Below are 18,252 nucleotides of genomic sequence, written 5' to 3'. Positions count from 1 at the left end.
AGCTCTTCACTAAATGAAGAAACTTTTTTTTATATAGAAGCAAAACAAAATGTTTCAGTAAGAAATCAAACTCTTGTGTGTTGCTCCCCTGTACTCCTGAGCATGGCCTTTAGCTGCAGGGCAAGGAATCTCCCTTCTTCATTGGATCAAGAATACCAAGATGGATTGTGCCAGACTGATGTAACAGCTTTCTTTGTCTAGAGAATTGATTATATTATCAAATAAATCACAATAAATCTTATTTCTCTGAACTTCACTGAAACAGAAACCACTTGGGAAAGTATAAACCATGGAGGAGAAGATGGAAATTAATAGAAGAATTGTAGGATGTATAAGAATTGTTTAAGCAGGGATAGATTCAGTATTGTTGAAAGGAAAATGCAAGGATAAGTAGAATTCCTCAAAGATTAGCCTTAGGATCTGCTTTATTTAGTATTTCTATTAATGGTTTTGGTGCAAAAATTTGGTGTGTGCTGATAAAACTTGGCTAATGATGCCAAGTTCAGAGGATTCATAAGTACACAAAAGCTGGATATGCAGAACTGAATGACCCTGAGGATTAGAGTGCAGAAATGGGACAAAATTCAATGAAACAAAGCACAATGCTCCATGGAATTGGGAGCTGAATGCAAACTTCTTTTGGAAAATGTTGCACATGCAGTAGAAAGGACCAGAAGGGCTGTGTGTTTGTTAAAATCACTGTTCATTCTCACCAGGAGAAAAATTGCCATGGAGGTGAAAGTGTTCAAGGGGTCTGGGAGATGCTTCTCTGAGTTTTGGTCACCTGCTGTGGAGGAAGATGGTGGGGGATGCTGGAAGGAGCCTGGGAGCCATTCCTGAGTGTGGAATGGAGCAGCCTCTGACAGAATCTGGTGGGAGATGTAATTGCTGCCAGGAAATTCATGGCTAGAAGGCAGGAGAAGGAAGGGGGATCCATACTGGTGAGAAAAGGAACCAGCTATCCTTAAGACTTACACTGGCATTTAAATCAAATTGCTGTAACCCTGCCATGAATGCAGTTACAAGGAAGTGTTATAACTTTTAGAAAGACTAAATTTCTGAATGCAGCTTCCAGTGGAGTCCAAGGTATCCAAATTTCTGCTCCACAGGGTTATGGAAGAGATTTAGCCAAGGATTGGTCAGGGCCTAAATTAGAAGGTTCTTTTCAGTTCCACTTTGATTTGAATGTGTATATGCCAGTCTGTAAACAAGGGGATGTACTCAGGAATAGGAAGAGGGCAGTACATTTTAGTTTGGAATTGCAGGCTTTATTTAATACCAGGGTTCTGAAAACTGGAGGTGGAGAAATGGGAGTGGAGTTTAATGAGTAAAAGCAGATCATGTCCATCTTTTTGCCCATGCAGAACAAAACTGTAGACAGGGACACGAAGTGTGAGAGCAGCTGACCCTTGTTCATGTTGAGAAATAAGCAGTTTGCTGGAAAATGCACTGAACTATTAAGAAGAGCTTATCTGTCAGTGCTGATAAGACCAAAATATGATTTGTATCATTGGAGAAGCTTCTCTGAGTGTTTTTGGTGTAGGTTATCTTGATGGTGTTTTGAGAATGACTCACTCCTGGTTAGTGCTTAACCTCATCAGTGCCTAGAGCATGGATTCCTGCTTCTGAGGGAGCTGGGAAGGGGCTGCTTGAATCATCTGGCTGTGGTTTGTCATCAGTGCAGTGAGCAGCTCTGTACTGGATTGGCCAGGAACGGTCTAATTTTTAATTTTAATTGTACCTAACAGCCAGCATAGCAACATCAACTTGGGCAGGAGGAAATTGGAAATGTATGAACATTAGAGTACTTCAGTTTTTTAGCATTGTTAAAGTGCTCCTGCTCTGACAAGCTTGCTTATGTGCTCTGTGAAGATATTATGTAAGCTTTGTCCTGAGGCTCCAATCTGTCCTCCCTTGGGACTGCTTTCCCACTGAATATTTTTGATGAAAGCTTATCTTTACCTGGGTTATATTCTCTTTCCTCACAAGCTGCTCTGTTAAAGGGAATATTCTTGCAAATATACCTTTGTCCATGCATTGCTTGGAGAGAGAAAAATTCATGTGGCTTGGAGTAGCAAAAGCACAGCACAATATTTTCAAACATTTCTTAAAGGGCACAGTGAACTTGAAATGTTAGTGAGTTAAAAGATTAATGTGATAAGTGCCTCAAGGTTCTCTTGAACTAGCTGTGATTATGTAAGTGTTGTTTGTTATTTTAAAATAACTCATAGCATGGAAATTAGCATGGTGGATTGGATTATTTACTCATCCATTTCTGGTCAGTGTCAGTGCTATCTTGGGCTAGATAGAAAAATCCAGAGCAAGACCTGAAGCAGAGTTTTTTTTTAGAAAGTTTGTTCTCATCAGTATGAATTTTAAATAAGCATAAAGATTTTCAGTTGGTGCCCTCCATCTCTTTTAAAAAGTAAAGACTCTTGCAGTTTGGACCTCTTATGTGTGCATAGAGTAAACAGAAAAATGTTTTGCTTTCAGCTATAATCCTTCTTTTTTGAAACAATATTCAACAAAGTTGTAAGGTATTAGAAGTGAGCTTCCTAAATTGCTGCTGTTTCTATAAATGATGCCTTTTTGTGTTTGAGACAAAATGAAAAGTGTTTTTTGTCTTAACCTACAAAACCCACAGCCTGAAGTGAGCTGCCTGAATGAGAGCAAACACTGCATTGGGCTGGCAAGAGCACTGGGGCTGGGATAATTGGAAAGATTCCCATTCTGGAAGCAAAGATGGGAGGTGTTGGGGGCTGAGTGGGTCCCTGTGTTTAGTGAACACCAGAATCAGTGCTTGGGGGCTGTTTTCAAAGTGCTGACCTGCATACCTGAAATAAGAGCTCAGGGCTCCTGCTTTCAAATGCAGCTCTCAGTGGGGTTAGAGCAGCTTGTAGGAAATGGAGCCAGACCTGCTCAGCAGAAAGGAGATAGTAAAACATGCCAGCTCTCCCACTTAGCCAAGGCAGGTAAGAGCTGGAGGTGCATGGGACCTTCTCTCCCTCCCTTCCACTGATATAAAATTCTAGGAGTGCATTGGCAAAGCTTACTTTCTCAAATAGATGTTCTGCACATATTTTGGTCATCACCTTGCAGCAAAGTGGTTTTTTCCTAATGAAGTCATGTCCTGCAGAATGGTGTTTTTGTAAGAGCATGAACCATTTTGAGCAGAGTGGTAGAAACCTCTGAAGCTGCTCTCAACTTCTGCTGCCTCTTGCTATATAAGCAGAACAGATCTGTCACAGAGCCCAAACTTCCCACAAAAGGCAGAGTTTTGTCTTTTCTAGAAATGGATTGATTCACATTTCGAGCATCTCTTCTCTGCTTTTTTAGTGCCTCTTGGACTCAATCCTTACTCACTCCCTTTCTCTGCATTATTCTCAACTCCCTTGTCAGCAGAGTTAACAATTTCTGTGTCTCTGCAGGGAGTAATGGGCAGCTATTGCAAGAACTATTTTCTGGCACAAGTTGTTCTTGTTGTAATTGCTTTTGAATTCTTATTACTTGTTTAAACTGTCTTCCAGAGACACTCTGATATGAGCAGTGTAGTAAAAGGGAAGATAAATCTTTTGGGTAGGAAGAAATATGAAATTCTGGATTTACTTGAGTTATTCCCTGCTGACCAAGTTGATTTATTTTCTGTTTTAATGAAACAGTCATCCTCTTGCTGTGATACACATCAAGCTCTTCAGTGATGGCTTGAAATCCTGCTAACTTTTCTAAAGAGGGCAGAAATGGGGTGTCTGGCTTTGACTGAGAAAATGTTCAGTATCTGCATCCTCAGTTAGAGAAGTCAGCTTTAACTGGGACAGCTTTTGGGAATACTTCACAGCTCTGCTCCTGGCTCCATTAGAAGAAGATGCTTTAACCTAGTTATGAGTTTTTTATACTCAATTTTGTTACTGTGTTTGCAAATGACATTTGACTCTGTGCTCTTTGTACTCCCAGAGATAAAGCTCTGTGGCTTCAGGTGGTTCTCTGCAAATGCAGCAGCCAAGGTTGATGGCATCAAGCCTATTTTGTGACAAGCCTTTCATTTAGGTTTGATGGTTTCCAGTGTGACTTTGGCAAAGGCATCACCTGCCTTCTGGAGAGCTGGCCCACTTGTCAAGGTCACACAACACCTTTTGGCTCACCTGTCTGCAAGTACCTGGCAAGGGGAAATGCAATTGGCACTTTGTAATAAGTGATATATTTGCAAGTCTGGTAGAGAGGAAGAGTGAAAAAATGCTCTGATATGTTTTTTTTTTTCCCCCTAATTGAATAGACCTAGGTCTTGGAAATGCACTTGCTCCTGCCTGGATGGCTTGTGACAGCTGCTAAAGATAAACATGCTCTTTCTCAATGTCATTTGACTGTAGTTAGATAGTTAAAATAGCTTTTTCTGTTCCAGAAATATCTGTCTGGTTTTTGTATTCTGTTCTTTTCAGTGGTGGTGTGTCCAGGTCACCAGATTTTCAGATTTGTAGAATACCAGGATGGAAGGCATCTCAAGGTTCAGCCTTTCCAGACAAAAGCCTGGTCTGAACAAGATGGCCCAGCACTGGGTCCAGCTGAACCTTAAGTGCCCAATGTTGGAGGAGAGTTTAGGTAAACCCTTAACCAAAATACATCATGAAAACCTAAACCAGAATGTCTGAAACTACAGCACAGTTGAATGTTTACCAGAAATGACTTTCATACTCCGGTACCCCTGAGATGTTAATAATTGTCAGAGACATCTGATATACAATGTTAAAAGAACTGTATTTTTGTGTCTAAGGTTGTAAGGGCTACAAAATAAATATTTGGTCCTTCAGAATTCCAGCATCAGAAGGAAAGTTTTAGCATCTGTATCAGTCTGTGGTTTTTGTCAGGGAGAACGGGATACCTTTGGTATTAAATTGGGATTCATTTCTATGGTGTGACTAAATCATTACATGGAGTTTGATGGAACCATATCTGGCAAGAATCTTGCTGACAGCCTCAATTTGTATGTGGGTTTTAGAGTTTAAGGGAGCTGTCTCTCACTAGGTTGTTTCTTATAATTTTCTGTGCTTAGTAATTTGGAATTGTTAGGTTTGTATATGCTGTCCCCTGCATTTTCCCTCCTTGCTGTGCCAGGGGAGTGGGGACTTAGCTGAAACAAGAAGGAAATAACCACCTTCTCCTCCTCCACACACTGCTGCATTTGTCAGAGGCAGCTCAAGGGCTCAGGTTGTCCTGCTGTTGTGGAGGAGCTGCAGTTCTCTTCTGTCTGAACAATAAGCTTTGTATCTGTTTGTACAGTAATGAACTGCTTTTGTTTCCTTTAGGAACCTGCTCTGCTGTCTGGAGCGTTTCCATTTACAGACAACCCTTGCCAAATTAATTTTATTTAATTATCTCCCAGGGCTAAGCTTGAATACATTTTGTGTTAAATTCACCGTTTCTCCCTCTTCTGAACGAAATGGACTTAATATCCTTGTTAAAATCTGATTAAAACTAAAATTGAGTTTTTTGAAGTCTGATTATCCCATGAAATGGAATTTTTAAACCTAATTATGAATGGATTTGCATACATTCTTAGCACCATTGAAAAGAAAGTTGAAATAAATTTATTAATGAAATCTTCCTCTGCTGTCTCTTTGGGCCATGGTGATTGCTGGAGAGTGAGGGAGAAGGAAGGCAGGCGAGAATGAAAACTCCCCCTCTTTTGAAATATACCCTCTCCCCTCCCAATTAATTCCAGAGCTGTTTTGACCCTGTCTCATTCTTATTCCTCCCTGCCACACAGCCCAGTTTAGGTAATTGACGGCCTTTCAGAGGGTAACTACACAGTCGGGTTGGTTTCATGTATTTAAAGCCTTTGTGCTTTCTGAAGGGAGGATGTAGTGGGCAACTTTTGTTTCCACTATGATGTTTTTTCTCTCTTTCCTGAGGTAGCCCTGACACCTAATCAATAGGCAGCTCTGGTTTCTCCTTTCTGAGGAGCTGTATGCTGGAGTGTTTCTTTTAAACCTGCTAAAAAATGGATAGTTTGACAGACTCTGGTGAATGTGCACGTGAAAATTTGGCTTGTTTATGTAGTTCCCTGGGTTTGCAACAAAAAGATTTTTTGGTAGGATATATTTGAATCTCTCAGTACAGTAATTGTGCCCATCACTTCAGGGTTTTGCCAGTCCTCTCTGGGAAAAGGTGTGCCAGTGCAGGATGGGTCTGTTTGTCTGGCTTGGTGCAGAGGGCAGCAGGATGCATCTGCAGGGAGGTGATTTCATGTGGAGGTTCCTACTTGTTGAACCTTTCTGTGTGTTCTTGCATTGATTGAGGAGTTCTTCTCCTTACATGAAAGGTACAACTTGAAGGTGTGACTTTTTTATTTTTCAGCCAGTCATCCTCTTACCCAGACTTACAAAAAGCTCTTTTTGCCTGTTTAAGCATTTGTTACGAAATTTTGAACAGCGTCTTCTCTCTGTCATGTGCTATGTGCAGATTTTTTTCTTCTTGTTAAAAAAATATAGTAAATGTGGTAGAAAAAAGGTTTTGGCAGAAGGAGAGAGAAGAAATCCTGGTCTTGATACATGACTCTGCAAAGAGTAAATGCTCAGCATGTGGCCAAGTGTTCTGTAAGCATTTGCATTTACAAAGTTGCTTTCAAGTACAGAGGGACTTGTTTTCCATATGCCTTTGTGCTTTCATTTTAATCCTGTCTTTGCACAGGTTTAGTACTAAACACAGTGGTGGTATCAAGTTCTACAAAAAATGTGGATTTCTGGCACTGTTTCTTTGGGGTGCTTCTGAAGTGGGGAGTTCTATGAGAGAAGCTGTGGCTCAGCAGAGGAAAGAGAGTTGAGCTAAGATTTGAAAATATTTTTACCTGGCATGTGCTCAGGTTATAAACCAGAATGGTTGAACTAAACAAAAAATTTTCTTGGTGATGTAACAGGAAAACCTGAGAATTCAGACAAGCTTTGGAGGAAAGCAGCTGGCTCAGGGAGCTCTGCACCAGCAACTTAAAATTATTTAGTGGTTTAATGGCTGCAGCTTTCATTTGTGCTTTCTGAAAGTGTTGTCCAAAGACAGGTTTAGCATCTCAGGTACATAATACTTGCTGTAAAAATGGGACTCCCTTGCAGTACCTTCCAAATCAAATTCCAGTGAAATCCAAGGAGCTGGGAATATCTGATGCACCTTCTCCTCAATGGTGGAGCTGTTGTACAAACTGCAGTCACACCAGCAGTGAGCAGAATCTGAAAGCTGAAGATCCCAGAGAAGCCAGGAGGGTGGATGAAGACTTTGAAGACTTTGGGAAAGCTGTTTAATTCTTTTATTCTTGTCTAGTTGGTTCTGTAGCATCCATTTGCTGAAAAAGGAAAAGTAAGTGGTTTGTGGGTAGTCCTGTATCAAACAGCATGATGATCAAGGTATTCAAGGTAAATGTGAATGGAAGGAAGGATGTGAAAGTGGTGTGAAAAAAGGGTGTTTGTTTCTTTTAACAGAGGGAATAGGAGCTTTCTTTTCTGTGGATACATTTCAAACTTTGCCAGTGTTTATCATCTGATCTTATTAGTGCCTCCCCCAGCAGCTTCAGGCAGTGAAAGTGCTCAAAGCTGGATGATAGCAGCAAGCCAAGATGGTGTCCAAGTGCTTGGGACACCAGTGCAGTCCTCACCTGGATGCCAGTCCCAGGAGCCCTGGCAGACACAGGGAAGCCACAATTGCTTTTGGCTGCCCTGACCCCTGTGCTGGATGCAGGTACCTGAGCTCAGTGAGGGTTGTGAGAGCAAGCTGGGAAAAGGAGAACAGAAATTGTTGAAATGCCACTGTCTACATCTGTAATGCAATTATACTTGAGCAGTTCCACTTTCTGTGAATAAGTCTTAAATCTGCTTCTATCTCCTCCTGCCATGAATTATTCATTCCTTGTGGATGAGGGTGATTGGGGCTTGGCTTTCTCAGGCAGGTTTATTATACCCACTTAGCTCCAACTCCTTTGGCATGCTCCAAGCCTCAGTTATTTTCCCAGCATTTGTTCTTAGCATTCATTGTTCTTGATGTTAAAACTTTTGGACTATGTAATTCAGCTCTGGTTTTGGGAGTGAGAGTCTGAGGGGATGGAGAGTGTTGGTTTCTTTCTTTTGATTTTTTTTTTTTTGCAGCAAGAATAGAAGGAGCTTTTTATTTAAATCTGTGCTAATTGCTAAGTCTGAGGGTAACTGTTGTATTATCACCATGTGTCAAAGAACTTGGATGTGAGACACTCTGTATGTGTGGCTTGGGAGCTTTGGGTGTTAAGGAAATAAAGCACAATTTCAAAACGAGGTGGGATTGATGTGCTCTGCCTTTCAGGGAGAGTGGTTCTGAGGGCTGCTGGGATTGGGATATCATAGCACAGGGGTGCCACCACCTCTGCAGCAACAGTGACACTCTGGGCTCTTCTGTTCTGACAGCTTGAGTTGTCTGCTTTGTGCTGGGACTGCAGCACTCAGGTCTTGCTGTGTCTCATGTTAGTGATGCCTAGAGCTGATGTGCTAATGGGCTTCCATTAAACTTTCCATTTTAAATGTTATTTGTCCTTCACTTTGAATATTAAATTTTTAGAAACTTTCAAAAAGAAAAAAAGAAAAGTATGAGAGAGAATTACTGCATTTGTTTAAAGTTCTGAAAGCTTTTTTTAGCCAAACAGTTCAAAGAGCGCATCTCACTAATCAGAGGAATATTTTTGCGTCCCCGGGGTGGTCACAGTGTTTTAATTGGAACTCAGGCTTCTTTGAAGTCCTTTTTAATCCTCCCTGAGCTGGGGGAGAGGGTTTGAAGACAGAGCTGTAAATCTGAAATTTCTTTGGTTTATTTACATGTGTCTGGGGACGTGTGTAATTTGTTTTCCTGGATGAAGCCTGTGGCCAGCTGAGTGGGAAATGTGCTTCCCTAAGTGGGGAGGCCTGAGCCAAAGGTGGGGGTTCTGCACACTGAGCTCACGTGCTCCTGCATTTGTGAAAACCAGGAGTTCAGCAACAGGCTCTGAATGGCAAATGAACTCGGTGGGAAACGATGTGGTAGCTAAACATGAGGCAAAAAGCTGGGATTTAAACTCATGTTTTAGGATTAACTGATTAGTATGGCTCACAAAAATGGTGTTGCATACTGATATTTGGCTTTTACCAGTTAGGAAGCAAAATATTTAGGAGACAGTGCATATGATGGATAGCTTTAATAGTCTATTAAATCAGTGTGAGGTTTTATTTTTCTGCATTGAATTAGAGATTTTTGGGTGTCGCTAATGATAGTGCTTAGTCTTTGTGCCTCAGTTTCTAAAATTCAGGTTTCAGGGGATATCTAGTCCTACCTCAGATGTTTCATGCACTTGATGTAATACCACAGAGCTTCAGTGGCAGCTGATGCCTTTTTTCCATCTTAATACAAATACCCTGTGGCTGCTAACAGCACAAGCATTTTCCTCAGGCATTGTCTAGTTTTGTTGTTCTGCTATTGATTTTCCTGATAAATATAATAATTTTTCAGCTGTGTTTTCTGTACTTCAGCAAGGCTTTTAACCTCTCACATTTGCTGGAGCTTAGATGTTTTATGTTCTGCTTCTGGCAGAGGTGAGACATAATCTTTTACTGAATTTGGGTAGTTTTTAATTAATCAAAGCAGCAGGCTTAACCTCAATTTTCTAGCTGAAAGAATAACTTATAATTCCAGCTGAACATACAAGCAGTATGCTTTTCATTCTTTCTAAAAGTGTTACCATAAATTTACCTGTGACTGGTTATTGTATTGATATTTAAAAAAAAATATTTAAAATAACTTTTACTGTAACTTGAAGTTGGAGTTTAAAAGTGGCCATTCCTGGCATGAGATTAAATATGTGATTGTAATCAGAAGTAAATAATATATGGGTTGTCAAATCACTTTATATAAAAGCAGTTGAAAATATGGTCTAGACTCTCCCAAGGACCTGTCTTGAGCCATTATTATTATTATTTCCTCTTGCTCAAGGTTAGGGGCTTTGTGTTACTGCTGGCTAATATTTTCAGCTGATAAGAGTCTGGGTAAACAACAGGATCAATAAAGATGTTGAAAACAATACAAGGACTGGGGTAAATTAATATTCTGCAAGGATTATCTCAGACAGGTGTCAAAAGAACAAGACCATCAATTCAGTGCAATCTGTAAAATAGTCAAATGTACATAAATTGTCAGTAGCCAGCCTTGGCTGCAGCAGGAGCTCTCCTGTCAGATAGGAGCCCTGGCTATCTGCAAAAATGATGTCTCTGTTGGTAATTTCAGGGGGCTAGAAGTTGTGCCAGAAGGGCATGTTGGATACGTGCAAATTATATTCGTTTTTAGGTTTTGAAAGATTTTGTATCTTGTCTCTGTGTCCCACTCCTCCTTCCTTGAGAAGAAGCTGATGTGTTTCTAGGATGGTCTAGGTCTCTTTTAGTCTTGAAAGTGACTTTGCAAATGGAACCAGCAGAGGTTTGGTAAAATTAACTTTTTAGCTGTCAGGGTTCTTTCCCAGTTTTGTATAATGCTGGTAATTGGCCTGTAATGGTTTTCAGGGTTTCTAATGACCCACTGTTGAAAGAAACAACATCTGTCTGTTTGGAGTTTGTTTCCAATGAACACATCTTTGTATTTCAGTCTGGTTTTCAGATATTAATTTTTTGTTTATTGCTCTTTACAACTATCCAAATGCCTTGAAAATCTAATACATAATTGGTGTTCTGCTGACATTCTGTTCTTTAGATTAGTTTGATTTGCCCTCACCTTCCTCATGAAGTCTCTTGGCTCCTCTGTTCACACAGTCCTGTCAGCCCAACCTCAGGTTGCCAAAATGATTGTTCCAACTCCAGGGACAAATAGAAACTATAGGAAAAACAGCCCTACTTATGACTCCCTAAAAGAAGTTTTTATTTATTTTATGGCATTATTTTTCCCTTCAGCTGTTGTTTTTTTCTCAGATAAGGTTTGTGATTAGGAAAAACACTTAAAATGTCTTTTGCTGCTGCTGTAGTAAAATGAAACATTACATTATTAAGTGTGTTTACATTTTGTGCTTGAAGTCTTAAGGGCAGTAGGTATGAAATTGTGTAGCACAATAATTTCCTTTCAACATCATCATTAATATATAATTACATTCACTTAATTGTGAATTGAGAAAATACATTTGCTTCTCTAATTGTGAAGATTGTGCTGATATCTCTTTAAGCATGAGAGCAGTAACAGCCATTTTTAAAATCTCTTTTGGTCATTTCCAACTTCAATAATTCTGTACTACTGCTGGTGAATACTTGAAAGTTGCTTTATAATTTTGTGGCTTTTTCTTTCTCTTCAGTGTCTAATCTATTTGGTTTAAGACCTTAAGAACTCTTTATTTTCTTGTATAGGAAAAACACAGGACAAAGAATATTTCACAGCTTTTTAGATACCCTCCCTATGTCTGGAGATGTATGTTAAATTCCTTATTGCTGCCTTATAAATGGTCTCATTTTATGAAGGTCTCTTGATGACTCTGTGAAATTTTTGTTTCACCATGACCTCTAAAAGCTTTGAATTACGTCATGTGATTGAGCATGCAGTGGCAAACCCCAAAGGTGAGTGTTTTTACCTTCCAGATCAGCAGTCTTGGTGCTGCTGTGTACATCCCCTCTTCCTGAGGTCTCTGAAAGCTCTTCACTGCTGAGGTTCCATTCCACTGTGCAATGTGTGTTACCACATTTCTGTGGATTGTTCTGTGCTTGCTCTTAGAGCAGTGGTAGGGATGAGAAAGAAGTTTGGACTGCTGAAATGTTTGCCCAATGGTTCATTTTTCTTCCAAAATAAGATTCATTTTATCTTGTTGAGCCCTTACCTTTGTCTTTAAAGTAGAAATGAGACTTGAACAATGTGTTGTTATCATGCCATAACTTTGGGAGGAAAAAAGCTTTCTTCATTAAAATCCAAAGGTTATTAACTGGAATCTAAGATAGTTTTCTTCCTTTTTTCCCTCCCCTCTTCAAATTATAGCTTGATTGGATTAATTTGCTAATTTTGCAATTGCTTCAAAAGAGACATATCAATTGTCTTTAGAATTGTCAAGACACTTATAAACACTTCAAATGTTTTCTTACAAATAAGTTGTTCTTCTGCTTCAAGTGGTTAATGGGGACATTTGCTTTGGTAAAGAGCAATTGGATTTGTTGATTCTATCTGTACACAAATAAGAATTCTCTAAATGAGGGGAACCTCTGAGGCTGAGATTGCTTATTGCTTTCACTTGCACTTCAGATTTCCTCCATTTACTTTGTACATAAAATATTGAGCAGCCGCTTTGTTGGAGAAACAGTCTCAGGTATACCTTAGTTTTGTGGGTTTGACAGCTCTTAGCACCTTCATTTGAATGAGTAAAGGTTTGTGACTGCTATTCAAAACATTTAATCAAAGTGCTACAAAGCACTAAATATGTCCTAATTGCCTGGAAATATTGAGGTTTTGGTTTTTTTTTTTTTGGGATTAATGTGTGTAGGAGATTCCAGACCATGTGCATCAGTTAATGCAGTCAGGAATAGGAGGGGAGGATGTAGGCATGGAGATATGAACAGACAGGGGGAACTGCCTGGACTGGAGCTTGGAGGGGCTTTTCTGCAGGAGAAGTGCTGCTGTGAAAGTTAACTCACAGAATTTCCAGGTCTGGACACCAGATTTTAGTGGTAATATTTTCTTGTAGTCTGGTGAAGAAGAGCTAAGGAGTCCTCCCAAGGAGGCAATGCATATTTTGAGGAGAAAGCTAAAAATTGCTTAATTTCCCTTTCTTGTAACAAACATGGAGTTAATCTGACCAAATGAAACATAAGGACTCTGTGATGTATCCCGGAATTCTGTATGAGCTCTTGTGGTTATTGATATTTGCTGAACTTTCTTGCAGGGCAAGTCCTTCCAGGAGCTGAGCTGCTTTTGGACTTGGTGAAGCTTCAGAGATAGACAGGAGTCCTGTAAACCAGAGCTAGAGGAGTTAAAGCAGTTGAGGAGATCAAATATACAAAGAGGATGTTTGAGACTCACTTCAAACATACAGGAAAAGACTGTTACAGACATTCCATGGCCTTTCTAATCATACAGAAATATTTAGAACAACTAAACTGCCTTTCCAGATATCTTCTCTTGTTGTCATGTTATTGTTCTGTTTGTTCTTCAGATGCTGCTGTTTTCCTGCCTAGAAAGAAGATTAAATTATTTTTATAAAAGTAGAAAAGGATCTTCTTGTGGAGAGCAGAATTTCAGAATCTTATAACATTTCCATGTTCATAATACAAAAAAAAGGGACAAAATAAATATTTTATATTTCTGGGAGATTACCTTAAAAAAAACCAACAAACCAAAACTCTAAAAAACACCTGGAAGTCCTTTTTCATAGAAGAGAATTAAACAGATGTGGCCCCCCCTTCTGTGCCTTATTTTCTTGACAAACACTTTAATAAGAATGTCAGTCTCTGGTCTTTGTCAGTTAATTATGTTTAAGTGTAAAACTAAAAATACTGTGCCAAAAATCTGGTAATGTTCCATTTCAATTTAATATGACTTGGTCGAGACAACCAAACCTGTCATTGTGTATTCATACTGAGCTAAATCTGTGAAATGTTAATTAAGCAGACTTTCAAAAATAAATAATTCCGAGTAATTTAGTGTTATAAATGTGGTATTAGTTTGGTTGTTTGAATCAAATTTAATTAAACAAAAAGCAGTGAAGAACTCAGTCCTCCAAACATAGTTGATGAAGTGCCTGTTATTCTCTTTAGTTTTACTTTTGTCTTGCACTTCCATACTTAAAGTTTAATGTCTGATCTCTAGCTATGATCAAAACTCTTCCTTTGCTGTGCATTTTGAAGCATTTTATAGAAGCAATAAGAAGTTGACATTCTGATAAATTATAAATTAAAAATTTTTTTCTTTACCATTTTTGTCTATTTAGAGAGTCTTGGTTTAATGTTACTTCGACAGCTAATTCTCAGTGTGTAACTGTCACAGTTTATACTGAAATGGTAATAGATCCTTAACTAAGAACAGTGTGTTCCTCCAAATCCTGGCAAATGTCAGTTGTGTGCATCAAAAAAAAAGATAATACAAAATAGCATAAGCTGTTTTCCTCAAAAGTTTAAAAAGTGTGACAGTGGGCACTTAAAGTCATTGAATGACTTGGTTGGACATCCCATTAAGTTAATTTTTCACTTCATTTGAATGGTTTTATGTTTTCATTATTCTTAAATTGCTCCTTTTCAAATCATCTGTGCTTCAAAGGAAGGCAAAGAGCTTTGGTTACCAGCAGTTTTGTCCCCCTCCTGCCTTACTGTGATGTAAACTGCTGGACTAATTTGCTCATTTAGGGCAAAAGAAAACCTCATCCAAATTAGGCTTAAATTTAAGTGTTTGTTTTTATGTATTTTGATTTAGGAGATCTCAGGATGGGAAGGTGGGACAGAGGAAGAACATTCTAGCTTTTAGCTCCTGTGCATTAGCCAGGAGGAGGGAACTGAAGGCAGGGATTTGCTCCTGCAGTTTGGAAGCCCCTTTTTCATTTGTTCACGTGCACTTTATGATTACAAAGCACATCAATCAGTTTTATAACACACTGCCCTGAATGGGACTGTTCTGGTCCCTTTACAGGTTTGTGCATGGCTGCTGCACACGAGGTGTGGGGTTTTTGGTGGTTACTCCCTGGGGAAGGAAGCTGCCTGCAGGTTTGCAGGGCAAACACAGTGGCACTGCTCAGCTTCTCAGAAAGGGACTTCTGGCTCTCTTTGGCTCAGGACAGGGTTTCAAACTTCCCTCAACAAGCCATGGTGATTCCAAGAGTGTTGGAATGCTGTGTTGTCACAAAGAACCTCTTGAAGCAGATTCCTTGGCTTTCCAATGCTGGCTTTGATATCAAGTGTTCCACAGGGAGTGGACAGAGCTTAGCAAAAATTCTAGACATCAGCCAAGGCTCTCAAGGCCAGAGCACGTTGCTGTGTGTTGGGATGCTGACAGATTTCTCTCTTTGCATGGCATTGTCTGCAGAAACTCGTGCAATGGGAGGCCTGGTTACAGCTGGTTGCTGTTTGCAGTGCCTTGGGACTTGACCAATTCTCTTCAAATTGAAAGCTTTGATTTAATTTTATTGTGCACGCAGCATCGTTTCTCTGCCTGGATCTGTGGAAATTTGGCTTTTGCCAAACTGCTGATGCTCAGGATAGGGTGTAGACCTTGGAACCAGGCTTTGAAACCTCTCATTTAGGACAGCAGAGTGCACACAAAGGTATCTGTGGCTCTGATCACCTGATATGATTTAGTGTTACAGAAAATGAACATTTCTTTACGGGGGTTAATACCCATGGACTTTGTTTTCTGTTATATAGCTATGCTGCTCCACTTAGAAAAAAATAATAAAAGCTGTTTAATGCCAATAAAACATTGTCCAGAACTGAGTGTAAACCTAAAGCTGCCAATTGCTGGAACTGAGATTGGAAGCTGATTGTTGGTTTGAATGGCCGAGCAGATGAGGATGATTGTTCTTTATTGGAAATCGGTCAGGAGCTGTCACTACTAGAAATCTGTGGCTTTTATAGTACTCTCTCATTTTACTACTGGATTAATTTCAGTTCCTGATCTCAGTCCTAATAGATTATGGTATGAATTTCTGAAAAAAAAAAAAAAAAAGAGAAAAAAATCAAGGCAGATATACTTTTTTTATACATTAAAAAAAGAATCTGAACAATTATTTCTTTGATGCAGGGACCATGCACTGGTGTTGAGGGCTGGCACTCAACATGACCAGAGAGCTGCCTGATACTAACTATGCTTATGATAAATCTGCTGTATCTGGGTGATTTATTGGAAGCTTACAACTGCATTTTTCAGAGCCTTGTTGACTTGGCCTTATATTGTACAAAGATTTTTCCTGTACAAATCATTGTGTCTGCCTGCAGCTTCTTCTTGCCAAACAGACTTAGGTGTGCCCAGTCCATTTCCCTGGTGCTCCTCTGATGCCCAGCCATTGGTAGCCCTCAGTAAAGAGCTGGTGAACTGCTCAAGTTAAGAATCCCTTCAGGCTCAGTTATAAAATTTTGAAATGTTATTTAATGCTGCAACACATTTTGAAATCCAGGTGCATGTTGGCTTAAAATTTACTTGTTTCTGCTAATAGAATTTTATTTTCAGATGTTCTAGCCAAGCCATCTCCAGGCTGTGTCTTGGTTTCTTCTCATAATTCCCTTGGCTAGTGAGTGTGATGTCCTGTCCTGAGCAATTCCTTTGCTGCAATCTGTGCCTCTGTTGTCTCATGGGAGAACATTTCCATCTCTTTAACTGGATATTGACTATTAAGACTTGGAACTAACACAAGTGGTGTTAGAAGCCTCAAAATTTTCTGCTGAGGAAGGATAAAGGTTTGTAATTCTGGAAGTGAAATGCAGGAATCTTTCAGCTGGGGTTGCCAAAATTGAATCCTATCTGCACCAACTCAGCGTTTAACTAATTTTCACTCAACTGGAAGTGACAGATGATTAAAGAGAAAAAGCAATGCCTTTTTTTTGATGTGAGTAGTTGCCTGAAAAATATTTTTCATCAGAAAAAGGGCTGCTCTAGTCCTAGATCCAGTCAGAATCCGATGATCGAGCTTCTCCCTGTTCAGTTTTTGGAGTGGCAGCAGCCTCATTCCAGCACTGTATTTCAGTACTGTAGACACTGACCAGGCCTGGTTTCATCTGCCAGCAGCAGTGGAACCTTGATTTGCTTTTTGGGGCACATGATGGATTGTGTGTCTGCAGATTTCACTGCTGCAAAACTGACTCCCCACTTGCTCCCTGTGGAAAGCCCTTTCAGGGTCTGGGTGCTCTTCCCCTTTGTGGGTGGTGCATCTTGGTGGAGCAGAGGGATGTATGAACTAGGTCCATACACCCAAGCTGAGTGAACTTTCCAGCTTCCTTTCCTCTGGGGAGTGTGATAAAGATGCTTCTATTTTAGGGTGGGAAAACCTTTCCGATGGCTCAAGACAATTTTTTATTTTTATGACTTAAAGAGAGGCCTCTGAAAGAGCAGTTTCCTCCTGCACAGGCTGTTGATGTGGTCCATGGAACTGCCAGTCTGGAGTTATCTTGATCCCTTTCCATTACCTCTAAGCATTTGTCATTGGATTTGATGAAAAAATAAACCTATCTCTGACAGCTGTGCAGTTGTTACTAGCAGGTCTGTAAAAATCTCTGATCTCTTTGACAAGGAAAGGTTATCAGTGATATCTGAAGTGTTACCCAGAGCTGAGGGATTCTGGTTTTTTCTCCTGTGGCTCTGGAGTCGTGGTGTGTGTGAAGGACTCTGAAGTTCCCACACTGGTAACTCTGTGGGAGCCCTGCTTTGAGTCACCTGTGATGTACCTGAACATCTACACTCTCACAGGGTGTTCAGCAGTAGCCAGAGTTGTTGAATTGTACAGTCTGTATTTTGATTTATTTCCTCCTTTTCTTCTCCTCTTACTACCAATGCTGTGCTCATACTGTGATGCCTTTAGATTTTATGTGAGCTGGACAAGGTGCAGCTGTGTTGTTCTAAGGGACTGCAACAGGTTTGGCCCCAGGAAATCACTTTTAGCTGCTTTTGGTGAGAGCTGTTCCATGGCTGTGTGTGGAATATAGATCTGCAACCAATGATTCATTAAAAGTTTTTATTTTGTTTTAATTGCATAGGACACCTGATGATCTCTCAAGGCAAATTGTGGCCCTGCAGCAGAGGGAGCTTGCCCTGAAGGAGCAGAATTCCACCTTCATGAACAGGTGAGTGACTCCAGGAGGGGATGCTGACAGCAAGACTCTGCTATGTTAAAGCCCAGAGAAAGGAAGCAAGGGCTGCAAACTGAGACACCAGCTCTTTATATTTCTTTGATGTTCCTTCTGTGCCACCTTCTGTTTTTTCCCATGTTGATAAAGGGTTTTCTGCTTACTGAAATCCTTGCAGGAAAAAATACAAAACTCTGGGTGATGCAGTGAAGAGTTAATCAAGGTTTGTGTTATGAGTGTTTGCAAGGGGAAATGAGCTGGTTTGCCCAGACCATTTCATCTGGAAAGGAAATGTCACAAAGCAAAAAGTGCCAAGTATCCATGTGGGTATGGGAAAGGGAGTAGGAAATCTGAGGACTGATTTGACTGCTAAAAGGACCAGGTTGTAGAGATGGTGAAGGAAAAGGATGTTTGCAGTTTTGCTGGCAAAATGCTGCCAGACTTTGAGAGGAGCAGCCTGTTTATGGAGTGAGATGTGTGTTTGAAACATGAGGGTGTTTAA

General features: G+C 40.0%; 1 protein-coding gene across 2 annotated transcripts in view; it reads left to right on the top strand.

The window, feature by feature from the left end:
* MAD1L1 (mitotic arrest deficient 1 like 1) overlaps positions 1–18,252 on the top strand; it is a 347,760-nt gene that overhangs the window by 17,914 nt on the left and 311,594 nt on the right. For both annotated transcript variants that reach the window (XM_054270764.1, XM_054270763.1), the window contains exon 10: positions 17,661–17,747. In XM_054270764.1, the coding sequence (XP_054126739.1) occupies positions 17,661–17,747 (87 nt within the window). The remainder of the gene's footprint in view (positions 1–17,660; positions 17,748–18,252) is intronic.

The sequence above is a fragment of the Melozone crissalis genome, unplaced genomic scaffold (assembly GCF_028551555.1).
Source record: "Melozone crissalis strain CALT ecotype California unplaced genomic scaffold, PUWL_Pcris_2 ptg000012l_1, whole genome shotgun sequence".
NCBI lineage: Eukaryota > Metazoa > Chordata > Aves > Passeriformes > Passerellidae > Melozone > Melozone crissalis.
This window is presented reverse-complemented; position numbering and strand designations above follow the sequence as displayed.